This window comes from Cydia fagiglandana, chromosome 4 (assembly GCF_963556715.1).
Source record: "Cydia fagiglandana chromosome 4, ilCydFagi1.1, whole genome shotgun sequence".
Lineage (NCBI taxonomy): Eukaryota > Metazoa > Arthropoda > Insecta > Lepidoptera > Tortricidae > Cydia > Cydia fagiglandana.
Genome location: NC_085935.1, coordinates 1,464,883 through 1,488,399, shown reverse-complemented (window position 1 = coordinate 1,488,399; position 23,517 = coordinate 1,464,883). Strand labels below are relative to the sequence as shown.

The 23,517-nt window shown below is 36.4% G+C and overlaps 2 protein-coding genes and 1 long non-coding RNA gene across 3 annotated transcripts in view; 1 reads left to right on the top strand and 2 right to left on the bottom strand.

The window, feature by feature from the left end:
• Positions 1 to 4,485: 4,485 nt before the first annotated feature.
• LOC134664101 (uncharacterized) lies at positions 4,486 to 5,586 on the bottom strand. The gene is made up of 2 exons (XR_010098206.1): positions 5,049 to 5,586; positions 4,486 to 4,621 (listed from the first exon to the last, which is right to left on the bottom strand). It is a non-coding gene; the product is annotated as an uncharacterized LOC134664101 (long non-coding RNA).
• A 1,553-nt stretch (positions 5,587 to 7,139) lies between these two features.
• LOC134663429 (uncharacterized) lies at positions 7,140 to 12,607 on the top strand. Its single transcript, XM_063519795.1, has 2 exons — positions 7,140 to 7,474; positions 11,767 to 12,607. The coding sequence occupies exons 1-2, from the start codon at positions 7,242 to 7,244 to the stop codon at positions 11,942 to 11,944; spliced, it is 411 nt and encodes a 136-aa protein (XP_063375865.1). The 5' UTR covers positions 7,140 to 7,241; the 3' UTR covers positions 11,945 to 12,607.
• Positions 12,608 to 16,581: 3,974 nt separating this feature from the next.
• LOC134663380 (uncharacterized) overlaps positions 16,582 to 23,517 on the bottom strand; it is an 81,932-nt gene continuing 74,996 nt past the window's right edge. Inside the window, exon 4 of the mRNA XM_063519743.1 lies at positions 16,582 to 16,671. Within this exon, the coding sequence (XP_063375813.1) occupies positions 16,582 to 16,671 (90 nt within the window). The remainder of the gene's footprint in view (positions 16,672 to 23,517) is intronic.

The window sequence follows — 23,517 nt, the reverse complement described above, 5'->3', positions numbered from 1 at the left end:
CAACAGGCGGTCTATCATAAGTTGCGTTCTCGCGTGCGAGTCCATACTTGAAATCGCGCTAAATGTATGGAGTCGCGCGCGAGAACGCAACTCATGCTAGGCCAACAGTTGTCAATCCTGTGGACAAAAGTTAACAGCTTGTGTGCATAACTGAATAAAGGAGGCAATGATTTTATGACATAGGGTAAAATAAGTATCCCTTTATGATGTTCACTCGGAAAATAAAGCTTTAAAGCCTTTTGAATTTGTCAGTCCAACCCATTGAAGAAATAATTATGTGAACCTAATTGTAATGTATGAACCAAACCCATATCAATTTTTGAACACATTCGTTCTGAAAACTCTATTGACAGAAAGAACCCCAAACCCAAATCAGAAAATTGTGGCTTTCCACAGCGAAGGGTCCTTATGCTTCATGTGAAATAAGGAGCTTTGATTCAAAATTTCTGTTAAAATTTAAGATGGAATCTTATTGCACTAGTGTTTGCTAGTTAATTCATTTAAACGTATTCCTCAAAGCCTAAACACAAGCTCTCAACAACCATTCATTAAACAACCGTGGTTCAGACACGTGCAGCGAACAAACAGACAAACATATCGTGTTCGGCTCTTTAGCGCACGAGACCTAATCGGTGGGACAATATTTGAGGGTCTTAACCTCTAGCGGCCCATACGTAAAACCTTGCCAAGCAAAATGAAATCTTATTTTGTCAACACAAAGTTCAAATTAGAATGGAACAGGAGACCTTTTTATAGGTTTTTGGGCGACTAGAGGTTAAAGAAAGGTACGTGTTTAATTGACGAATGTCGATACCTTAAAATTCAAGGGACAGTATTCGTTTATTTTTCTTACCTCAAAGTATGATAATTAGAGGGAGTAGAAGATGTTTTGCCCACATATTTTCATTTCATTTCATTTATTTATAATGTAATATTAGCATTAACAGATAAACCTTACATGCTAACACATAGATTTTTAGCTACATATGGTGTAGCGTTTGTGAAGTTAGGGCTTGTAGAGTTAGAAGCTTGGCTCTACAAGAGATTTGATAACTTTTTGACAGTGCGAGCCTTATGGTTTCGTCGTGGCAACATTTTATATGATTTTTTTTGGTGGGATAAATTTATTTTATTTATTTATTTATTACGAGCCCATTGTGTCCCACTGCTGGGCAAAGGCCTCCCCCCTCTTCTTCCATTCTTCCCGATTTTGAGCTGCATCTGGCCAGTCTCTCAAAAAGGAGTCTAAGTTATCCCGCCATCGCCGACGAGGTCTGCCGCATCTCCGGTTCGACTCATGGGGCACCCACTCCGTGGTTATCTTGGCCCATAAGTCATTCGGCATGCGGCAGACATGACCAGCCCAGTCCCACTTTAACTTGGCCGCTTTTCGAGCTACATCTATTATTTGAGTATTAGAGCGCAGCGTGGTGTTCCGGATGTGATCCCTTAGTTTCACACCTAATATGCTGCGCTCCATAGCTCTCTGACAAACCCCGAGTTTGGACTTCTGAGCTTCCGTCAAAGACCAAGTCTGAGCACCATAGGTGAGGACTGGAAGTATGCACATGTCCATGAGCCTACGTTTGAGAGACAGAGGTAGATCTCCCTTCATGAGGTGTTTCATGGACCAATAGGTGGGATTAAAATTTTCTATAAAAAAATTAGCCACGAAAACTAGTATCAGTATCACACATAGCAGAGCAAAGTTTCATGTAGGTAATTTAAGCACGTCTTTTTAAAATAAGAGCTGCACTGCTGGCAACAATAAAAGTTACGTATTTTTTGGCGGAGGCTTCGTGAGACTCTTAAATGGCAATTCGTAGGTAAATCTTATTCCATGGGCATAAGGTCCATTGGTGGGCAGTTAAGAGTGCTTGTTACTATGTTGCTATAAAATGGATCAGTCCTTTACTGTTTAAAATGGTTCACCTGAAACGGCGGCTACCCAAGACGCCAGTGCAATCAGATGCATATGAAACTCGACACGTACCGGCTAATTGCAAATCTACGATCTTGTGACGCGAGACTTGCCACCGAGACGAATAACAAACTAGTATATTTTAATCGACTAAAAAGAGTACCTATAAAAATAAGCATAATATTCTACAAGTAATAGACTGAATACTGAATCATTAGACGTTGGAAAAATATGGGGAAGATTTTATAATAAACAAAATCTTTAATAGAAAAAGCGGCCAAGTGCGAGTCGGACTCGCCCATGAAGGGTTCCGTAACAGCAAGTAACATACCTAATAAAATTGCGGTTTACGATTTATGACGTATTAAAAAAAACTACTTACTAGATCTCGTTCAAACCAATTTTCGGTAGATGTTTGCATGGTAATGTACATCATACAGTGTGTGTATTCCATACGGGCGTATAATGTATCCAGTTATAGTATCTGATCATACAAATCGTATAAGGTAATCATTTTATTAAATAGTGTTATTAATTAGGTGTAATTATTTTTTTTAATCCCACCGAGCAGCAATGTACGCCGTCCACCTTAATTTGACATGACAAGTAATTAACTACTTGCCACGTCAAATGAAGTGTTTGTTTACTTTCTTTTTATGTATTTTTGAGACAAACCCTAAATTAAAGAAGCATGATCGGAATAATCATGGCCTTAAGTAAATTATTATGTATTTTGCAGCAATCGCTAAGGTGTAATTATTACTTACTGTACGCCTGATACGAGGCAGTGCAAATTACATTAGTTATCCTGCTAATACGACTGTTGAATTTTCATTTCACTATCAAACTAAGTACTTATTAGTTTATCCATCATTAAATTTTACAAACAAGTAGTAATTGTGAAGTAGATTTCTGATAAATTCACGTATTTAACTGCATGGAAACCCGCATTTATCAATAAACGACTGACGTTGCTTGTCAGCACTTTATGTCATTATCTGTTTTGATTAGAGATGCACCGGATATCCGGTTGCTATCCGGTATCCGGCCTATCCGGCCATTATTTTACTATCCGGCCAGATACCGGATAGTGACCTACTATCCGGCCGGATACCGGATAGTGACCTACTATCCGGCCGGATACCGGATAGTGACCTACTATCCGGCCGGATACCGGATAGTAGCATTGCTTGATTTCGGAGTAAACAAATTGGATTTAAGAAACAGACACGGTCATAATCGTACTTGTTTATTATTTTAAAACAATTTAATCATTCCACTGACTTGCACGCGCACTCATTTCGAACCTAGAAATGAGTTCGCGCGAACGTTTATTAGGAAACAGGTCAAACCTGCAGAATGCGCACCTGAAAAACTGAAATGTAGGTATAGTTCCGCCGGCCGAATATCCGGCGGCCGGATACCGGATATTCGGCCAGTGTCCAGGCCGGATATCCGGTATCCGGTATCCGGCCAAACAACTATCCGTTGCATCTCTAGTTTTGATAACATTATTACTCCTCAACCTTAAGTTAACGGAAAGGTTTGATTAGAATAAAACTACAACATAAACATCAAAGGAGTCCAGTAATTATCTAATTGACTTTTTGATTTAAATTTAGGTATGAAGTAGAGATAAAAACTTTTTGATTTTAGGTTGATAAAAAAATTTCAATTTATGGTTTCTGTTTTCCTGACATAATTTGTCATGTTGCCGTCAGTGATAAAAATAATTGTTGAAAATGTCGCGACCGTCGAATTTTCCTCCTAATGAACTCGCTGATATGATTTTGATTTACGGCGAAGCTCAACAACGCGGCCGAAGAGTTTTAGAGTTGTACAGAGAGCGATTTCCAAACAGGCGAACTCCGCGAAACTCACGAGTAATCATCAATGCTCTTCAGCGTATTCGAGATGGTCTACCTATCATTGGAAGAACAATTGGAGAGCAAAATAATGACCGTCTGCCTGGACGAGTAGAAGAAAACATTTTGCAATATTTCTCATTGCACCCGGAGAGCAGCACCAGAGAAGTGTAAGAGAGTCTGTTTACCATCGCTGCATCACTTGCATGGAACTGCGTGGCCGTCACGTAGAAAACAAGTACCTAAGGCGGGTAAATCGACGTGATTAGTTAAGAAACCTATGCAATAAAGTAATGAGTAATTATTTTCGACTTTTATTGAATAATATCCGCCGTTTCCCGCACGGGGTGGCAGAGATCCGAATTTGCAATGAATTACAATAATTACACATTAACACCACTGTGGTTTATTTTGTTACTTAAATTAATAAACACTGACGTGATAAACGTCATATCATATGACAATTAGCGTACCTAGCGTTAATTGATGTGGACGCAATACATTGCGTGCTCAATTATTATGTATGAAAAAAAATCTTATCTCCTAAAAAAAAAACAATGTAATTAAGCTCCTTAGGTCCTATCCTAATCGTTATTAAAATATACGCCCGTATGGAATACACACGCAATTTTTTTTTAGTTTTATCATTCTCTTATTTTAGAAGTTACAGAGGGGGGGGGGGGGGGACACACATTTGACTACTTTGGAAGTGTCTCTCGCGCAAACTATTCAGTTTAGAAAAAAATGATATTAGAAACCTCAATATTATTTCTGAAGACCAATCCATAGATACCCCACACGTATGGGTTTGATGAAAAAAAATTAAGTTTCAGTTCTAAGTATGGGGGACCCCCAAAATTTATTGTTTTTTTTCTATTTTTGTGTGAAAATCTTAATCTACTTACCAAGTTTCAACAGTATAGTTCTTATAGTTTCTGAAAAAAGTGGCTGTGACATACGGACGGACAGACAGACAGACAGATATGACGAATCTATAAGGGTTCCGTTTTTTGCCATTTGGCTACGGAACCCTAAAAAAGAAACAGTTTGTCAATGTCATTTAAACTATTTAAAACCGTAGTGCATCTCTTAACAATTACAATTAGCCTTGAAACTTAAAAGAAGCACTTTCGACAAAAACGGGACCAATCTGTAATGATGGAGTTCTGAAGTAACGAACATAAAAAAAAGCGGCCAAGTGCGAGTCGGACTCGCCCATGAAGGGTTCCGTAACAGCAAGTAACAATAAAATTGCGGTTTACGGTTTATGACGTATTAAAAAAAAACTACTTACCAAATCTTGTTCAAACCAATTTTCGGTGGAAGTTTGCATGGTAATGTACATCATATATTTTTTTTAGTTTTATCATTCTCTTAGTTTAGAAGTTACAGGGGGGGGGACACACATTTTACCACTTTGGAAGTGTCTCTCGCGCAAACTATTCAGTTTAGAAGAAAATGATATTAGAAACCTCAATATCATTTTTGAAGACCTATCCATAGATACCCCACACGTATGGGTTTGATGAAAAAAAAAATTTGAGGTTCAGTTCTATGTATGGGGAACCCTAAAAATTTACTATTTTTTTTCTATTTTTGTATGAATATCTTAATGCGGTTCACAGAATACATCTACTTACCAAGTTTCAACAGTATAGTGCTTATAGTTTCGGAAAAAAGTGGCTGTGACATACGGACGGACAGACAGACAGACAGACAGACAGACAGACAGACAGACATGACGAATCTATAAGGGTTCCGTTTTTTTGCCATTTGGCTACGGAACCCTAAAAAGAAAATACAAAAGCTTGTAAAAATGACTCGAACAAGCGATCCAATTTTGACAATCTAATCCCTAGAATTTTTCCGCTGGCACATTTTACGAAAGCGATTGTCATCTGACCTTTTTCCAAAGATCCATAATACCCGACAATCTGAAGTATTTGGAATTACCCGAATACACCTAGTAGCTGGAACAATGGAGATCGATGTGGACAAGCGAGGTATTTGAATAATCGATTCAGTAGCCAATCAAAATAGTAAGAGGTGGGACGGGGCAAGTATGGCGTCGGGTTAAGGGGAAGTCAGCAGATTAATCGCCAAGTTTTTGCCAAAATAATCGTTTAAAAAAATTGCCGATTGCTGTTACCACTTTTAAACATGCAGATACGTCTGCGAGCGATATTCCAAATTATAAAGGAAAAGAATTAATAAATACGCTTCCTGTACGGATGTGATGGTCGTTCTTGTCTACGTGACAGCCTGATAAAACGGTGTCCGTCACTTTCTAATGCACGGAGTTAAAACGTGACAGTTATTTTATCACGTGGATAAAGATGGATAAAGCCATCCATAATACGCCGGCTGCAGAACTAGAACCCTCTTTTTCCTTTAATATAAAATTTACACTAACACGCTCTATTGGATTGGACACGTTAAAACGTTAAATAATGTTGATAATCTCAAGTAATCTACTAGTGATAACCGGAGAGTTCCAACTATTTATAATTCGTCATGATTCACCGATTGTTGAGAGCTGCATGCTGACGAGAGGATTACGCGTACCTTATCAATCAAAGAGATAGTGTAGAAAAGTATTCAAGAGTACATTACTCATCATCATCATCATAACTTTGCTTTTGTTTGCTCTTGTCGGTGGAGTAATCGCGAATCATTTCTTTCTTTTGCCAGTCTTTTCATTTCCTCATACGTTCCGTATATTACCACAACACTCAATTGTCCTTTTTGTATCCACAGAATCGAAATACGAGTAAGTACCTATATAAAGGTACAAAGGTAAGAACGACCTCTTTCTGATGGTCTAAGTCGAAGAGCTTATAAAATGTACGCATGGCTTGAAATTGCAAAAAAACAATCTTCATTCAAGCATGGGTTGTCAATTACGTAAATGGCAAAGGTTAGTTTTCAAACACATGTGCTTGTCAAGCATGCATGGTCATGCGCACCACATATGAAAAATCTTCCCCTTAATCCGGGAGCTTGGTCCGATGGCATCTCCTTGTAAGGCACGGCTAATGAGGGTACAGGCACGCGAAACGTGTGTGACTCACAAGGCATGCCCCGGACACTGAACAAGGAGTCTTTTTATATAATGGGGGCAAACGAGGACATAACGATGGGAGTATCTAGGCGATAACTGATTTCTTACCTAACAGAACCCCTAGTGTACCTGTCGATAGCGCGTCTCATTTTGTATCAGATTTTGAACAGGACATTTTGGAAACTCAAAATGAAACTATCGAAAAACTTACCGCAGAAATTATTAATCTACTGAACGAAAGACGTGATTCATATTTTCCTACGTGATTGATTATTTATTAGTTCCAGTTGCGAAACGGGTTATATCGCAAGATAAACAAACCTTATCAAACGCGCGATTACATATCGTCAGTCAGGTGCGCGCTTCGCTACTACACGGTCATGTGAACTCCAAGATGGCTTCCGGAAGTCTCCAAGACATCAAAATCGAACATAAAAGAAGGCACACACAAGGCCCTGCGCAGATAGAAGCTAGAATCCCTAAAGTGTCAACGAGGAGTCAACCGGAATTGTACGATGTGCATAGTAGTGAAAAAAAGTCACGCAGTGATTTTGTATATGTGAATTCAGCTTATGTTGGGAGTGTGGACGATGTGAATCAGCCTCGGTTAAGTGCGCCACCTACATGGTAATTTTATAATTAAGTTGTATCGTGTTAGTATGTACAAAGTAGAGATGGGCCGATAATTTTATACCATGGGTGACTGGCGAAAGTGTGTAATGAATGAATAAAAGTGGCTCCAGGTCTAGTTTCCAAGGAGGAAAATATAAGTTTTTTTTTTATAGTAGTTGCATTTTTCTATTAGTTGCCTATATAAATATTGCCTTGGCTAAGCTTATTTTAATTAATTTGATTACCTACCTTAATTGGATTGTTTTTTCTTACTGTTTAATGAAAATTTACCGACAGAAAAACAAAACGAAAAATATCACAAATTAAAAACGGAAACGACCAGGGGGCCGATTTTTGAATTTCGACCACTCGATTTCATCACTCGAAAATCGGTGGAAAACGGCGAAATGCTAATTTTTGAAATACCAGCGATCGAAATTTGGCATCTAGTGGTATTGACCACTCGATTTCAATTCTATTAGTAGAATTTAAACGCCTAGTAGTGGAGATATGATTTAACGAAATACACGAAATCGAGTGGTCGAATTTCAAAAATCGGCCTCCAGGCCGTATTAGGTACCTATCTAAAATAAAGATGAAATAACAAAAAAAAGAGCCTAAAGAAAGAGCCTTTGCTATTATGTACATAATTGTCATCTCAAAACAAATAATTGATCTCCTAATTATACCTATCATAAAATTAAACAGTTCCCTTGATGCCAGCTATAGGTAAACACTTTAACTAGGTCGGAAATACTTCAATGAATTAATTAGCTACATGTAAAAGCAAAAGTGCAAGCTAGCTGATAACACTGATAACAGCGGCAATTGCAAACAAAACAATGTCACTATCACTTGCTTTGTAATAACTAATAAAACAAAGTACGCACTATGTATTGTTAGGTATAATGTTAATTTAAACATCCCGTCGAGATTAAATACCTACTTTGGGTCTTAGAATTATTCCTTGGAACACCCATATGAAAACATTGAGCCATTTCTTCTTCTTCGTCGGTATCACTCTTGACAAAGTGGTCGTGGTCATCACTTCAGGTGTTGGTGGCAAGCTTCACAACACGTCGCCACTCTTCTCTGATAGCCGCCTTCCTCGTGCATTCATGTAGTGATGATGAGCCATTTACTGCCACTTTTATCTGGTCAGTCCACCTCATAGGCGATCTTCCTCGTGGCCTGGTACCCTCAACCTTTCCCTGGACCACAAGTCGCTCAATAGCCACCATTTCTACCAACATTAAATATTTTGGGACCTATAATCCCTCCTTAGGGTACCGATACTTCAGCATTGAGTAATGTTTACCAAAATTAAACATTCTGGGACATAGAATACCACCTTGCGTAATCAATACAAAAATAGCAAGATTTTTTTGTGTATTTCTTTAGCTTTATCTTATATTTTATTAAATATATCTCGTGGTCTAATGTTTTGGTATTTCCAAAGTCATGTAAAATCTAGTGTTACTAAGAAATAGGTACACATAATAAAGAGATTTAGTTATTATTTAACTAACAATTCAAAGCTTACACTATCAAACAACACATTATTTGACATTTTATTGTCTGAAAATGGTTATTTCTAGAACATTTGTAAAGGATTTAGAACAATGTCTAACATGGACGTCAGAAATATCGCAATGGATAAACGGATAAAGATTATTTATCTATGTGATAAATAGATAAGTCGCAATCTTGACACAAGTATAATAAATGTCAGACAGTTGCAGTTTTTAAGTAAACACAACAAACGTTAAAAGACAACCATTACAATGTAATATATCTATGTCATAGATATTATACATAACTAGCTATATTGTAATTATTTCCATTTCAAGGAATTATTTACCATTAAAAAGTCTGAACAAGAACACATACATTTTTTTGACGTCCTTCTTGAAATTATATTTAGTATTTAGTAATTATATTTAGTATTTTAAAATTCTGACTTAGAATACGAGAAAATCCATAAAGATAAAACGAGTTTGTCTACTCCAATCGATAAAGAAAGGCCGATCCCGAAGGCGAGTGACACTTCCGTCGTTGAGAATTACAGACCCATAGCCGTTCTTCCCACCCTAGGCAAGCTGTTTGAGTCCATACTTCACCGGACTCTATCTTCACAGGTTCGGCCCTTTTTGTGTGACGCGCAGCATGGCTTTCGGCCTAGTCGTTCGGTCAACACGAATCTGTTGATACTAACTGACAACCTTTCTCAACATCTTGACAGAGGTACTCAGGTAGATGTCATCTATTTCGATTTTTCGAAGGCTTTCGATCGCGTGGATAACGATGTTCTGCTTAGGAAACTTGATGAAATTGGTTTCTCTCCCAAGTTACTAACCTTTTTTGCCAACTATCTGCGCGATCGGCAGCAATTCGTCCGACATGGTTGTTTTGTCTCGACTCCTTACCATACCCGGTCTGGCGTCAGTCAAGGCTCCATCTTGGGGCCCTTGTTTTTCGGTATCATGATTAACGATCTCAAATCGGTTCTTCGGGCGGCTCAATGTCTCTTGTATGCTGATGATTTAAAGCTAGTATACAGGATAGAGCAAAGAACTGATTGTGAGACGTTACAAGAGGACATCGACTTGGTGTTTCGGTGGAGTATGCAGAATAAACTTCATTTTAACCCAGTCAAGTGTTCTGTGTGTACATTTAGCCGATCTCGTTCCGCTATACATGAGCATTATACACTAGGTTCGGAGCCGATAAATCGTGTCTTTGCCGTCAAGGATCTGGGCGTAGTGTTCGACGCACGGCTGACGTTTCACGAACATATTTTTTCTCTTGCCAAGAGTTCCTTTCAAAGGCTGGGTTTCGTAATCCGAAACCTCCGTGATTTTCATGACCCGGTGGCCATAAAAATGGTTTACAATGGTCTAGTAAGGAGTAAGCTAGAGACTTCGTCGATCATATGGAACCCCTACGAATCGACGTATGCTTTGCTGCTTGAGAAAGTTCAGAAAGCGTTTCTAAGGTTCCTTTATAAAAAAATATTCGGATTCTATCCGTACCTGTACCCGACAAAGTATCTTCTCGGCTCCCTCGGGTACAACTCCTTGGAGGTCAGACGGAATCACCAACTTTTAGTCACGGCATGCCGAGCCTTGCGTGGTGAGTCGGACTGTCCCGAAGTTGTCTCTGGTCTCGTGCGTCTGTTTGTTCCGGACGTCCCGAGGATGGCCCTCAGACCACGACAACGCGACCTATTGGCCGTGCCGCCGGCGCGCACCGTATCGCGCAGGAACTCGCCGCTGCCCCGCGCCCTCTCACTACTCAATGCGCTCCTGGCATCGACACCTGAGTGCGACCTATTTGCTTGGCGATGGACGGCAGTGTATAGAGAATGCTTGAGATTCTGTGAGGCGATGGATGCTAGGTGCTCAACTGTTCCAATATAATTTGTCAAATGTAATGTGCTATTATTGTTGTTGTTAAAATAATTGTTGCTTTTATAAGTACTTATTGTTATTGTTTTTAGTCTAAGTTTCGTGACGCATTGGTTTAACTGTAATGTCATGTAGACATTTTTATCAATAAAATAAAATAAAATAAAAATAAATAAAAGAGCGTACCATATTCTATCACGCCTAAACCCTTAAGTGGCCAGATTTTATTAATCTACGGTTTAAGATTCACTGGCACTTCATTGTCCAAAAAATCTTCTAAAAAGAAATATGTTATTATAGGATATAATTTTTACTTACAATTATTATCTTATAACGCCCTATAAAGGGTTAAAGGCGCCAGTCAGTCATTCAATGTAGTTTAGCCATCTTTCTCGTTAATCCTTAATTTTGCCAACGCGTTGCGAACGCGTTTTTACTAAGCAGAATCATCAGTAGCAATAGAAAGAATGGTCTTTTAAACAAGCATTGAATAAACTCCCTAGTGCCTAGTCAGTCAAGAGCTGAACCAAATTCTCTTTGAAATATTTTTACGCGCACGCGTCTCTCAAAAAACGTCTTTGAAAAAATTCAGATTTGCACAGCAGAATGCTGTTTTTTTTTGTGCAATACGTTTTTGTACGCTGTATCTTTAGGTATTTAAATAAAAGTAAACAAATAATTTGTACATTTTCGCGTAGTTGTAAAATTTATTAGTTAACCAACAAAATACAAAACTACCCTGGATCTGTCACTGAACGACCTGACCTAAATTATTTGATCATGTAATGTTTTCATCTTTCTTCTCTTCTTCTTTTATTTCAATATCTAAAGATACAGACTATAAGAAGTAATGTTAGTATTTTGTGCTGATCGTTTAAACAGTCCCCATTTTTTTTTCAGTGTCGTCCGTGAGCAGTACTGGGCTTGCTCAAAATGGCCGTACGGGCAGCGCATCCTCGCCATCTCCGTAGGTCTGCTCCTGGGCACCGTCATCGGGCTGACGGTCATTGTGATCCTCAGGGGTATGGACAAGGAGATCGGGCCAGGGTTCTTGGTGAGACAGTCGGTGCCGGATTAAGAAGATAGAACAGCAAAGTGTTAATGTTGCTGTATGGACTATGTACTTTATGCATAATATAAATGTAAATTTGTATAGTTGTACTTTAAGTTTGTTTTGTTGTGTTGATTCTTGTATATTGTGATGGTTCATTTAGATAGGGTGTGATATTGTCATTAATCTTTTTTGTACAGTCAGCAGCAGAAGTTGCTAAGCGAAGTGTTCAAAATTACCTTGACACGCTCTTATTCTCTTAACAATAAAGTGACGTCAAGATCATTTTGAACACCTGGCCCGCTTAGCAACTTCTGCTGCTGTCTGTAGGAGAATCATCATGTAAATAAATAAGGTTGACGGTTGACGGGATTAGTTACATGCATCTTGTTCACGGGTAACAACAACACACGGGTGAACAAGATGTATGTAACTGCGTCGAAATATCGGGAGCTTGAAAACAATACAAAAGGTAATCACTGTCCATTCCCGGTCGATACAAGTCCAGTGAAACTAATGTGAATCATTTAAAACTGTAACACCAATATTATAGTTAATTGTGATGTTAGATAATCACATAATGTACACGTTTATTTACAAATATTAAGTCAATGCTGTTGTGTTCATGTTAAGTTTTGTCAATGTAGCGTAGAGTTAAACCAAGAAAAGTCTGCAGTGAATTTGATAGCATACGCAGTGCAAGTGTTATTTACGTCATAATTTCATAGAAGTTTGATGTTTAAAATAACACTTGTACTGCGTGTGCTATTAAAATCATTGCAGACTTTTCTTGCTCTAACTCTATCAAAGTTCTACGACGGTTTTAATTTTGACTGTACAGATATAATTATTGTTTTGTAAAATTATAATGGTAAGTATATTAAACTGTTTCAAGTAAGACAGAGACAACTTATATTGTTTTATTTATTTATTATAATTTTTATTGCACCGTAAAAAAATAGTTCAAATATGGACTTAATGCATTAAGGCATTTTGTACCAGTCAACCAAATTTATAAGTACGAACGAGATACACGACCGTATAACAAATTGACATCAATTTATAACTTCGAATCTAACTTCCAGAGGGCCGATGTGACTAGCCAAACGCCTATTACATAGTATTAAGCTCATTTCTCAATATAAAACTAACATTTTGGTGCCGTGACCAGGATCTAAAATATACCTTTTAGATATATTTAGGATAACGAGGTTTTTAAAATAAATAATAGAAAGTAGCCTTCATTTGATGACCGCCCGGGCCTAATGGGTAGTGATGGTCCCGGGTTCGAATCCTGGTAAGGGCATTTATTTGTATGATGATACAGATATTAATCGTCCTATTACTGCAAATACCTATTAAGTGACTTTATGACGAAAGTGGTTTTATTAGACCTTTAGAATTAATTTTTCAAGCTTTACAAACTGGTAAAACCCATTTTTTGATACTACCTTTCGTTCCGAAGATAGCTCGAGCGTAAGGCAACATATTGATGATTTGGTAGCATTATATACTGGAAGAAATTGGTATGTGTATGATAACACAATGATTCATGTGTTCTCCTCTAAGTAAAAACTGTTACCAGATTTTAACGTTTTTTTGCATAATCATTTTATGAAATTATAACCGTTGTTTATTCTAAAAGTAGCTTCTATGTATACATATTTGGTATTTGCGTAAAAGATTATCCAGAAAATTATTTATTTTATGCCAACCTAAATATACTATACATCTTTATATTGTTTTGTCTGAAGATCTACGTATTCATTAAACTGCTATATCTTTCTGCCAAAAATCTGTACAGTGACTTAGTAGGTTTTGCATGTAACTTTATTCCAATGTTAGCATGTAGTTGTACAGGCAGACCCTACTAAGTGCGCTTAATACTAGCTTCGCATAGTAGCTAACTAAAAAAAAAAAAATTAAAATTTAAACTGTTTATTATAAATAAAATTTACAATTTTTTTTTAAGGACTAACTTAACCTAATCTACATTATAATAGATTATTAGCTAAGTGAGAGGTTTTCTCATAGTTACATCATTGACATTATTATTACTATATTTTAATCTAATTTATATAATGTGTATTTATTTTAAATTATCTTTTGACTAAATTAATCAGTTCAAGTAGTACTTTTTTAACATTAGTTTCAGCTTATGAGGCTTATCTTGTAAGTTATCTATTATATGTCTAGGAAGACTATTTAGGATGTGTGGCAAGTAACTCGACCAGACTCTTTGTCCATAATAGTTGTTACTACTTGGTATATTGAAATGTTTTTTATTTATCAGTACTCTAAGGTTATTTGGCCTATCATACCTATTCAGACTTCCCAGTTTATGTCTATATTCTAATATTATCGCTAGCTTCACTTTATCATATACATTCATTATTTTACAATGCTGAAATAACTCTTCATAATTATGTTTATATTTATATTTAATTTTTAGTGGTACAATGGATTTAAGAATTCTTACCTGTAGGCTATATATTCTTTGTAGGTGAGTTTTGTGGGTTCTACCATAGCTAGATATCCCATAATTTATTACAGAGTCAGCCATAGCCATGTATATCAGGCGGAGTGTATTATACGGCATTTTGTTTTTAAGTATTGTTAGATTACTGAATACAGCTCTTAGTCTCTTACACACATGGTCAATGTGCGGGCTCCAGTTAAATTTATTATCTATAATTAGTCCAAGGTATGTATGCTGTTCTACTATATCTAAAGCCTCACAGTTGCAGCTCGAATCTGACCCATGCAAACAAGAGTGTTTGTGTGCTATAATCTTGGGTACTATGTCAGTTTTGATGTAGGGTGACCTTATATGCAGTATTTTGGTTTTTTGGTAGTTGGTAACTGAAAATCGACCAAAGTATAAGTGGTTTTACCTGTAAAAAATATTGGAATTTCTTATTGTAAGCTCCATAATTTTACTGAATTTTATTGATTAGTGTTTTCACTAAAGAAAGTAGGTAGTTATTAGCACGTAGTAATAATTTGTTGGTATTCGAAATGAATAAACTGAAATTTTATCAACAGACATAGAAGTTTTTGTGACAAAAACGAGTATTTGAGAAAATGAAACATCGATAAGTCATAGGTAGATTATTATTTTAAATATGAAACTTCTACCTACTTGATGTAGGTAAGTTACTGCGAAATTTCATGCAAATCAATCATAAGGCGGTACATAATTTATATATAACATACTATAGTACTTAACAATTAAAACGTAAACTGTAGTATACAGTGCTAGCAGTGGTTAGCTGGAAGAGATCCCTTAATGGGATAAGTTCGCCTTTGTACACATTTATTGTATTCTCTCTGTGTTATGTACTTGTTTTGTGCAATAAAGTGTTTACTACTACTACTACTACTACAGTGCAAAAGAGCACTTATAATAAAATGTAATAAATATCTAAGATTAACGTTAAGGTAACATTAGGGCTTCCAATATCGGATGGTCTCCAATTCCGGAACTGATTTTCGATATTGGATTCGAATTCCGGAATTCCGGAACTGGTTCCGGAATTAGGGGTTATCGTATTTTACTTATTTTTTTTTGTAAAATCCAACAAAAAATGTGAAATTCTGATACTTTACGTTCATTACAGTTAATATTGTTTAAGAGAAATTTAATTTGAAGTACTACAGATAATTTCATCTCTTTTTTACCACCTTATTAAAATGGTTACTTTTATTCAATTCTATGATACGCGGTATTTATTCGGGGAAAATTTAGTTGCTAGCAAACCATTCAATGGATAATTTTATAAAATAGTTAAATATAACAGCTCTATAATCAGCCTACTCTTCGTAACATAGTACGTAGTGGTGTTGTTTAAGAAGTTGAAGGTCGAAATTTGACTTTTTCCTTCCCAGATCCTAATTATGATTCAGAATATCATATATTATATGCTTCTACAGGATCCGAAATCGTTGATAGAGAAAACCTTCTATCTAAATCGAAGATTCGCTCATGTAGGATTGAGACTATTCTGACTATTCTAAGCAAGTAAAATCACTTTGCTTTTTTTTTATGAGCCCATATTGTCCCACTGCTTTATCAAACCGAAAAGTAAAATATACCCATACTATAGGTCACTGAATGACTAAGAGGCACTTATTAACAACAAAAAACATCAGTATAGTGTAGTTTCTTAACAATTTTCAATAATAAACGTATTAAAACCTGAAAAAAGTACTTAAATCCAATTCCGGAATTTTCGATATTCAGTTGTATCAATTCCGGAATTGTAATATCGGAAAATTTGTCCGAGATTCCGGAATTTTGAGATTCCGGAAATGCAAACCCTAGGTAACATCGATAACAGGCATCTGGGTATTTCATTTTCTCAATAACTTTATTTTGCCACACATACTTCTTGTCTGTTTATTAATGTATCATGGTTATTTATCATAAAATAATATGTTACAAAAAAGTTTACAATCGCCTTCATCACTGCTGGATTCTGATGCTGCAACATCCGGAACTCGGTTAATAACATCATTGTCACAGTTAAGCGAGCGAAATCAACTATGATATTCTTCAGGAATGACACCTTTATCGCAAAAACTGAGTAAATCCTTTTTCTTTGCTGCAGAGATCGCCGAGGGTTAATCGTACATTTTTTTCTAAACCCTGACTATGAAATGCTTCAGAAGTCGGAGGTGGTTCCACAGAGTTGGAATTCATTGCGTTGGTACCTTATTAGGGAGTCGCCGTCTTGCGAGATGATGCCGCAGTCCTGGTATCAAAGTCCAATATTTTGCAGATGTGTCTTAGCACACATATTTTTGAGTCACCTTTGACGTATTAATTTTTTTTATCTTTAGCCAGATGCCTTTATTTCTATTGAAGTCCTTGCTTTTATTTTTTAATATTATAGCTTCACTGAAACGTTTGAAGCCGTAAAACTCATTGTATTTAAATTCTTTACTTTACTCAAAAATACTTGGAACTTTGATACCAGGGCTGCGGCAACATCTCGCCAAGACGGCGACCTACTAATCTGGCTCTCGGTACAGGACAAGGTACTTACAAGTACCTACTTTCTTTAGTGAAAACACTGCACTGCAATCTATAATATTCAGTAAAATTATGGAGCTTACAATAAGAAATTCCAATATTTTTTACAGGTAAAACCATTTATACTTTGGTCGGTTTTCAGTTAAATCGAAAAAACACGAAAACCTATAGGTATTTACTATTATTTTGTGGCTGGTAGATACATTTTATGTAAAGTAAAGCCGAATCTAATAGATATATAGGTGTATATGCATTCCTGAGGGATATATACCAAAGTGTATTTTTACAGGCAAAACCTATTAAGTGCGCGACTATTTCATTTTAATTCTGTTTTTATCGTCAATTATACACAACCTGAATCTTTTGCATGGTTTGGTAGTAAACTAGATAAAATAATGCTTAGGAATTTATAAATACAGTGTAAATTTGTTCATATTATAACATAGAAAAAAACATCCAAACATTCAATTGTCATTACTTATCTCAAAACACGATTTTTGCACTTATAATAAGTATTTGCAGTAATAGGACGATTTGTTCCTGAGTCATGGTTGTTTTCTATGTATTTAAGTATATATATATATATATATCGTTGTCTGGTGAGTACCCACAACACAAGCTCTTTTGAGCTTACCGTGGGGCTTAGTCAATTTGTGTAAAAATGTCCCATGATATTTATTAATTTATTATTTATGGCTACACCTCCTAGGCATGATGAAAAATGTATTAGGATGACAGAAGAGAAAAGTCAAGTGACTGGTTCCCTACATTAGTGATTTTGATTAGCGCTTTTTATCAACGCAGGTCTTGAAGATACAATCGGCCTGGCCCCAATTTCACATCGGTGACAGGTGCGGCGAATTGTAAAATCACTGTTGCTGACGTCACAGGCATCCATGGGCTACGACTTACCATCGGGCGGGCCGTATTCCTGTTTGACACCATCATTGTATTATTTAAAAAAACTTTATCATATCGGAAAAAAACAGATATTTCTCCTGCGAAGTTTCTGACAATTGTCAAAGATTTAGAAGAATTGTAGGTAATTCTTGACAGGTAATGAGTTATATTTCGGAATTTCGTGACAATTGTAGTGTTTCTTGTGACAATTGTCATTAACTTAGCAAGAGAAATATCTGTTTTTTTCCGATATCATAAAGTTTTTTTTAATAATACAATGATGGTGGCAAACAGGAATACGGCCCGCCCGATGGTAAGCGGTAACCGTAGCCCATGGATGCCTGTGACGTCAGCAACAGTGATTTTACAATTCGTCGCACCTGTCACGTTGGTGAAACAGGGGCCTGATCGAACTTTCAGATGCGTCAACAATTTGCTAAAGATACGATATGGATCGTATATATTATGTCAGTGACTCATAGTGTCCAAAGTGACTTTTTTGTTTTTTGTCATTTTTGACACTGATATATCCGATCCATATCGTATCTTTAGCAAATTTTTGACGTACCTACCTTAAAGTTCGAATCAGGCCGAATGTTTTTGTTATAATTTTCTACATTATCTCGGCTAACTTGTTGTACGTAGGTACGAGATAAGATAATATCATACATATTTATTTTCCCCAATATCTATGACACTGTTGGAAAACAGCGTTATCTCTAGGTACTTTGGCTTGTTACGGGCACATTGCAAATGGGTCAAAATTCTTTTCGTTGTCTCATTTTTTGTCCCCAAAAATGTGACGGATTGGAGCTTTTTGTATGAGATGAAATTTAGTTTTTAATTTTACTTGTGTAAAATATAACCTACAGATAGAAAGACATAAATACAATAGCACTGGACTTTGTTATTTAGTTGATAGAAGACACATAGCGTCGGCCTAAGTTGCAAACTTCGTAACTCCTCCGGGGGAGTTACGAGGTTATCTAATTTCCTTGAAATGGAGTTCCGAGGTTTGCGACTTAGGCCGAGGATAGGTACGAGTACAGTCAACAACAGAGCTATGAATACAGGCAAAGTGTCAAAAATATGTATACAGTACTTTATTGCCTGTACATTAAGGTCGTGTATACATATTTTTGGCACTTTGCCTGTATTCATAGCTCTGTTGTTGACTGTACGAGCGTGACAGAGTGGCCAGAAACAAGACAACGAAAATAATAAAATAATTTTGAACAATCTCGCTCGTACTACTTAACATATTGGTGCGAGCGAGATGTATAGAAAGTAAATTACGTAGACGTTGGCGTATGTATCAGTGTTGACACTGTCAGTGACTTATGGCACAGAATAAATAATAGTACTAGGTACAGAAGACTCACTCTCTAACAAAACGCGTCTGTTACGATCAGCACAGATAAGTATGGCCGCTAGGTGGCGAAAGCGCCACGCGCGGCTTACGGAAAACCCCAAAATTGGGGTGGAAAGGATGTACTTTTAGCTACCTGTAGCAAAGCGACGAAATCACGGAGTGAACCACGCCTGCTCATGGTACGGATACAGGACGACTTTATGCAACAGGTGCCATCAATCTTGCAGATAAGCGATCAAATTAACCTTTAAGCGTTAAGCGAAGCAATTAACAACGCTTTGCATACTTTCACTCAATGACATTTTCCATCCAATAAATAACACTTTATCACTTCGTAAAGATTCTCTGTAATCGAAATCGCGCTTATGGGTAAAGTTAAGTATGCCCTCAAGCCTATTGACGAGCTTGAAAATATTTTTATATCAATTGTGACGTTATCTATGAAAAGGGACCTTTAATTGTCGATGGCGCTTATGCCATTATTAACGATTCTCCGATATAAATACTATGCCGCGACGCGACGCTGTACGCTGTGTGTCCCTTTTCATAGATAACGCTCCATTTTTTTAATTTTCACCTATCAATAGAGTGATTTTTGAGGAAGGTTTAGGTGTATTTATAATTTGTCAACCCATGCGAAGCCGGGGCGGGTCGCTAGTTTTACAATAAAAAAGTGTCCCATAATCCTACCCCATGGTCACCCTACAATGATTTACGCACTCTCCGTCTCCATTACGCGTCCACTACAATACGATGGTATCGCCGTCGCCGCCCATTTGCCCCCCTTTGTTCGGTCTATCAGTAAGATTCTATACTCCTACCGTATCCTCGTTACCATCAAAAGAAAAACCCCTTTTTACTTATTTTATAAGTACGAAGTCTTTCGGAATCCTACCCCATGGCCACCCTACAGTGATTTACGCACTACCTGTCTCCATTACGCGTCCACTACAATGCGATGGTATCGCCGTCGCCGCCCATTTGCCCCCCTTTGTTCTATCTATCAGTAAGCTTCTATAATCCTACCATATCCTCGTTACCATCAAAAGAAAAACCCCTTTTTACTTATTTTATAAGTACGAAGTCTTTCGAAATCCTACCCCATGGCCACTCTACAATGATTTACGCACTCCCCGTCTCCATTACGCGTCCACTACAATGCGATGGTATCGCCGTCGCCGCCCATTCGCCCCCCTTTGTTCTGCCGCTATCTATCCATTGTTGAAGATGCACACGATATAATATATTGACCGTGTATTATTTATAACAGTGTTTTTCAAAGTGTGGGTCGCGACCCCCAGGGGGGTCGCGGCACATGTCCAGGGGGGTCGCGAAACTCAGTCCTTAAAGAAACTTATGGAAAGCAGATTTCATTTTTTTAACTTAATAATAATCCAATCCTTTAAAATTTAACGGTCGTTAACGTACAGTATAACGTATCAATAAAACAAAACATTATTAGATAGGTAAACCGTATTTTTTAAACAGTTAAGGTGGATGTCTAGGGATGGGATGCCGATTATCAGCCAAAAGATGGCGTCACTGTGCACGAATTGTGGATTTTCACTATTTCTCCCAAAATACAAAGTTTCATAAGATGTGTTGATATGTCCGAAAACTATAAAAAATACTACATCCAAATCGAGACATGTTCAACTCAACATTGTCTCATTTCGTTATTATCGGAATCCAACTGCAAAATATTGCAATTTCTTGCATTCACGCACACTTACGTACTTAAAGTCACCTTAAAGTCAGTGTCAAATGTCAGCAGATTCGTAATGTTACAGTAAAGTAACCTAGAGGGCGCAGCGGATGAAATGTTTATTGTTGAAAAAAGATTGGAAATTAAATAATAAATTCTTGTTTGAGCAACGATTAAGAATTACAAGGCATTCAGAAGCAACTAATGTTTTCGACCATCAACTGTCATGTGCTCGTGGCACCCGTAACCTCTATTTTGAAAAAAATCAGATTGTAGCTAAGATACATGGTTCAAACCCCGACAATGCCAATTTTTTTTTATTTTATAATTTTAGCATTCTCTTTTGCCATATAAGGAGAGCCGACCCCAAGTAAATGGGACAAGGCTAGGAAGAAGAAGAAGAAGAAGAATTTTAGCATTCTCTTTTGAATTATTTTAAGCGTATGTTATTCTTCGAAACGAAACTTACGTGAGTAAAACATTTTCAGTATTTTAATTATTTTTTAATAATATTATGGGAAGATTTATAAAAGTATTTTTATTTTCCGGTTTTCAAAGGATATAAATAATGATTAAAATAATTTAAAAAAAGTCATGCATGAGGCTAATTAGGATCGCAGAATAGGTACATAAGAAGTCAACTATCGACGAAGTATAGCTGGTCAAGCAGATCTTGTCAGTAGAAAAAGGCGGCAAATTTGAAAAATGTAGGCGCGAAGGGATATCGTTCATAGAACATTTGGATTTCGCGCCTTTTTTTACTGACAAGATTTGCTTGACCAGGTATAAAATAAAAGTTTCCAAAATTTTATTGAAATGATATACCTATATGAAATAATCAAATACAACACATTTACTTAAAATAACTTTTAAAGTAAGGCATATAAAATTACCAAAAAGATGAAATAAAATAAATAAATAAATACAAAAAGAAATGAGTCTTTGTTCGTGGTTTGAACCCTGTCATGCTGTTCAACTTGTTAGACTTATACTCAATAGCTAAAAGCATTTGACCATAGCAGACCCGGGCGAAAAATGCCTTCTTATTTAAGTAACCCATTACTGTCAAAAATATCAAGTTTGAATTGATTTGAAATATAATTTTTCATTGTCGACTTATTGACATTCAAACGTTGCGAGCATGTTGTACTTTAAACCAATTGGCAACGTCGCACGGGGAAATCTTCAGAAAATGTATGTCCTTTTATATTTTGATATTTATGGATATAGGAGGATTCTTCTACTTATGTTGCAAATTGATTAAATTATCGAGAGAAAAATGCTAATGCAAAGAAAACAAGAAATATCCGTTTCATTTCTCATGCTATTGATTCGGTTAAATTGTGTTCTAATGTATGGGGAAGACAAACTAATTATAGCCAGCCTTTTATGAATGTAGTATGATACCTTAGGGTATGGTGCTTTACGCACACTAGCGTCCCTTCCCCTCCCCCTGACGCAACCCCCCCTTTTTGCATGAAATATGTCCCGGTTCACAGTTTTTTAAATTTTTTGAGGAAAGTATACATTTTAGGAAAAAAGTGTCAATAAAAGAAATAATCATTAATAAATTCTTAATAAAAAAGGTCATATTCATTTTTTTACATGATGCACCATATTCATGTATTAGCTTGTTAAAATTCGAAATAACATAGTTTTTACTTAGGATTCGAAACTCATTTATTATACACGGTGTAACACGAGGAAACCGAATAATTTTGACAGCGTATTCCTGATCATATTTAGAGACAAAAATGTCCTATAAACTTTTTTGAAATGCGGCTAGTTTCAGAGTTAATACCAATTTAAAAAAAAAACAAGTTTCTATTGTTACATAGTTCAAAACGCGCGATGTTGTTACTATGGGATTTAGTCTAAATATCCTTATTGATATGTCAAAAAGTGACAATTAAGTAACACGTTGCAAAAACTATGTTTTACGAAAAAAAGTAAAAATCCATGTTAACTGACAAGTTTACCAATAACATTTACTTTTTATGTACATACATATATGTATTCAAAAAATAAAAAAAAAGCGGCCAAGTGCGAGTCGGACTCGCGTTCCAAGGGTTCCGTATATTACACAATTTTTTAACAATGTATTTTTTATTTTATTTATTTAGATATTTAATTCAGGGAACAAGGCCCATATTACAAATACCTTACAGACTAACATACATATGTATTTTATAAACTTAAAACTAAACATTATTTATGCGAAACGTGAGTGAAATCTTTAAAAAATCCGTAGGAGTCGGATCAAAAACTGTAATTAGGTCCGACTCACGCTTGACTGTACATTTCTAATAGGTTTTCCTGTCATAGGTATAGACCTATTTTATGTATTTTTTCAAAATTTTAAACCTAGTAGTTTCGGAAATAAAGGGGGGGGGATAGTCATTTTTTGTCTATTTTCTTGAATAACTTCTAAACTGTTTATTCGAAAATTCTAAAAAATATATATTTGAGATCCTTACAATAAGCTCTTTCATTTCATATGTAACATGATATAGATTGAACATTTTTATTTTTGAACTTTTCATTTACCCCCCAAAAGTGGCCCCATGTTTAAAATTCATTTGTTTACA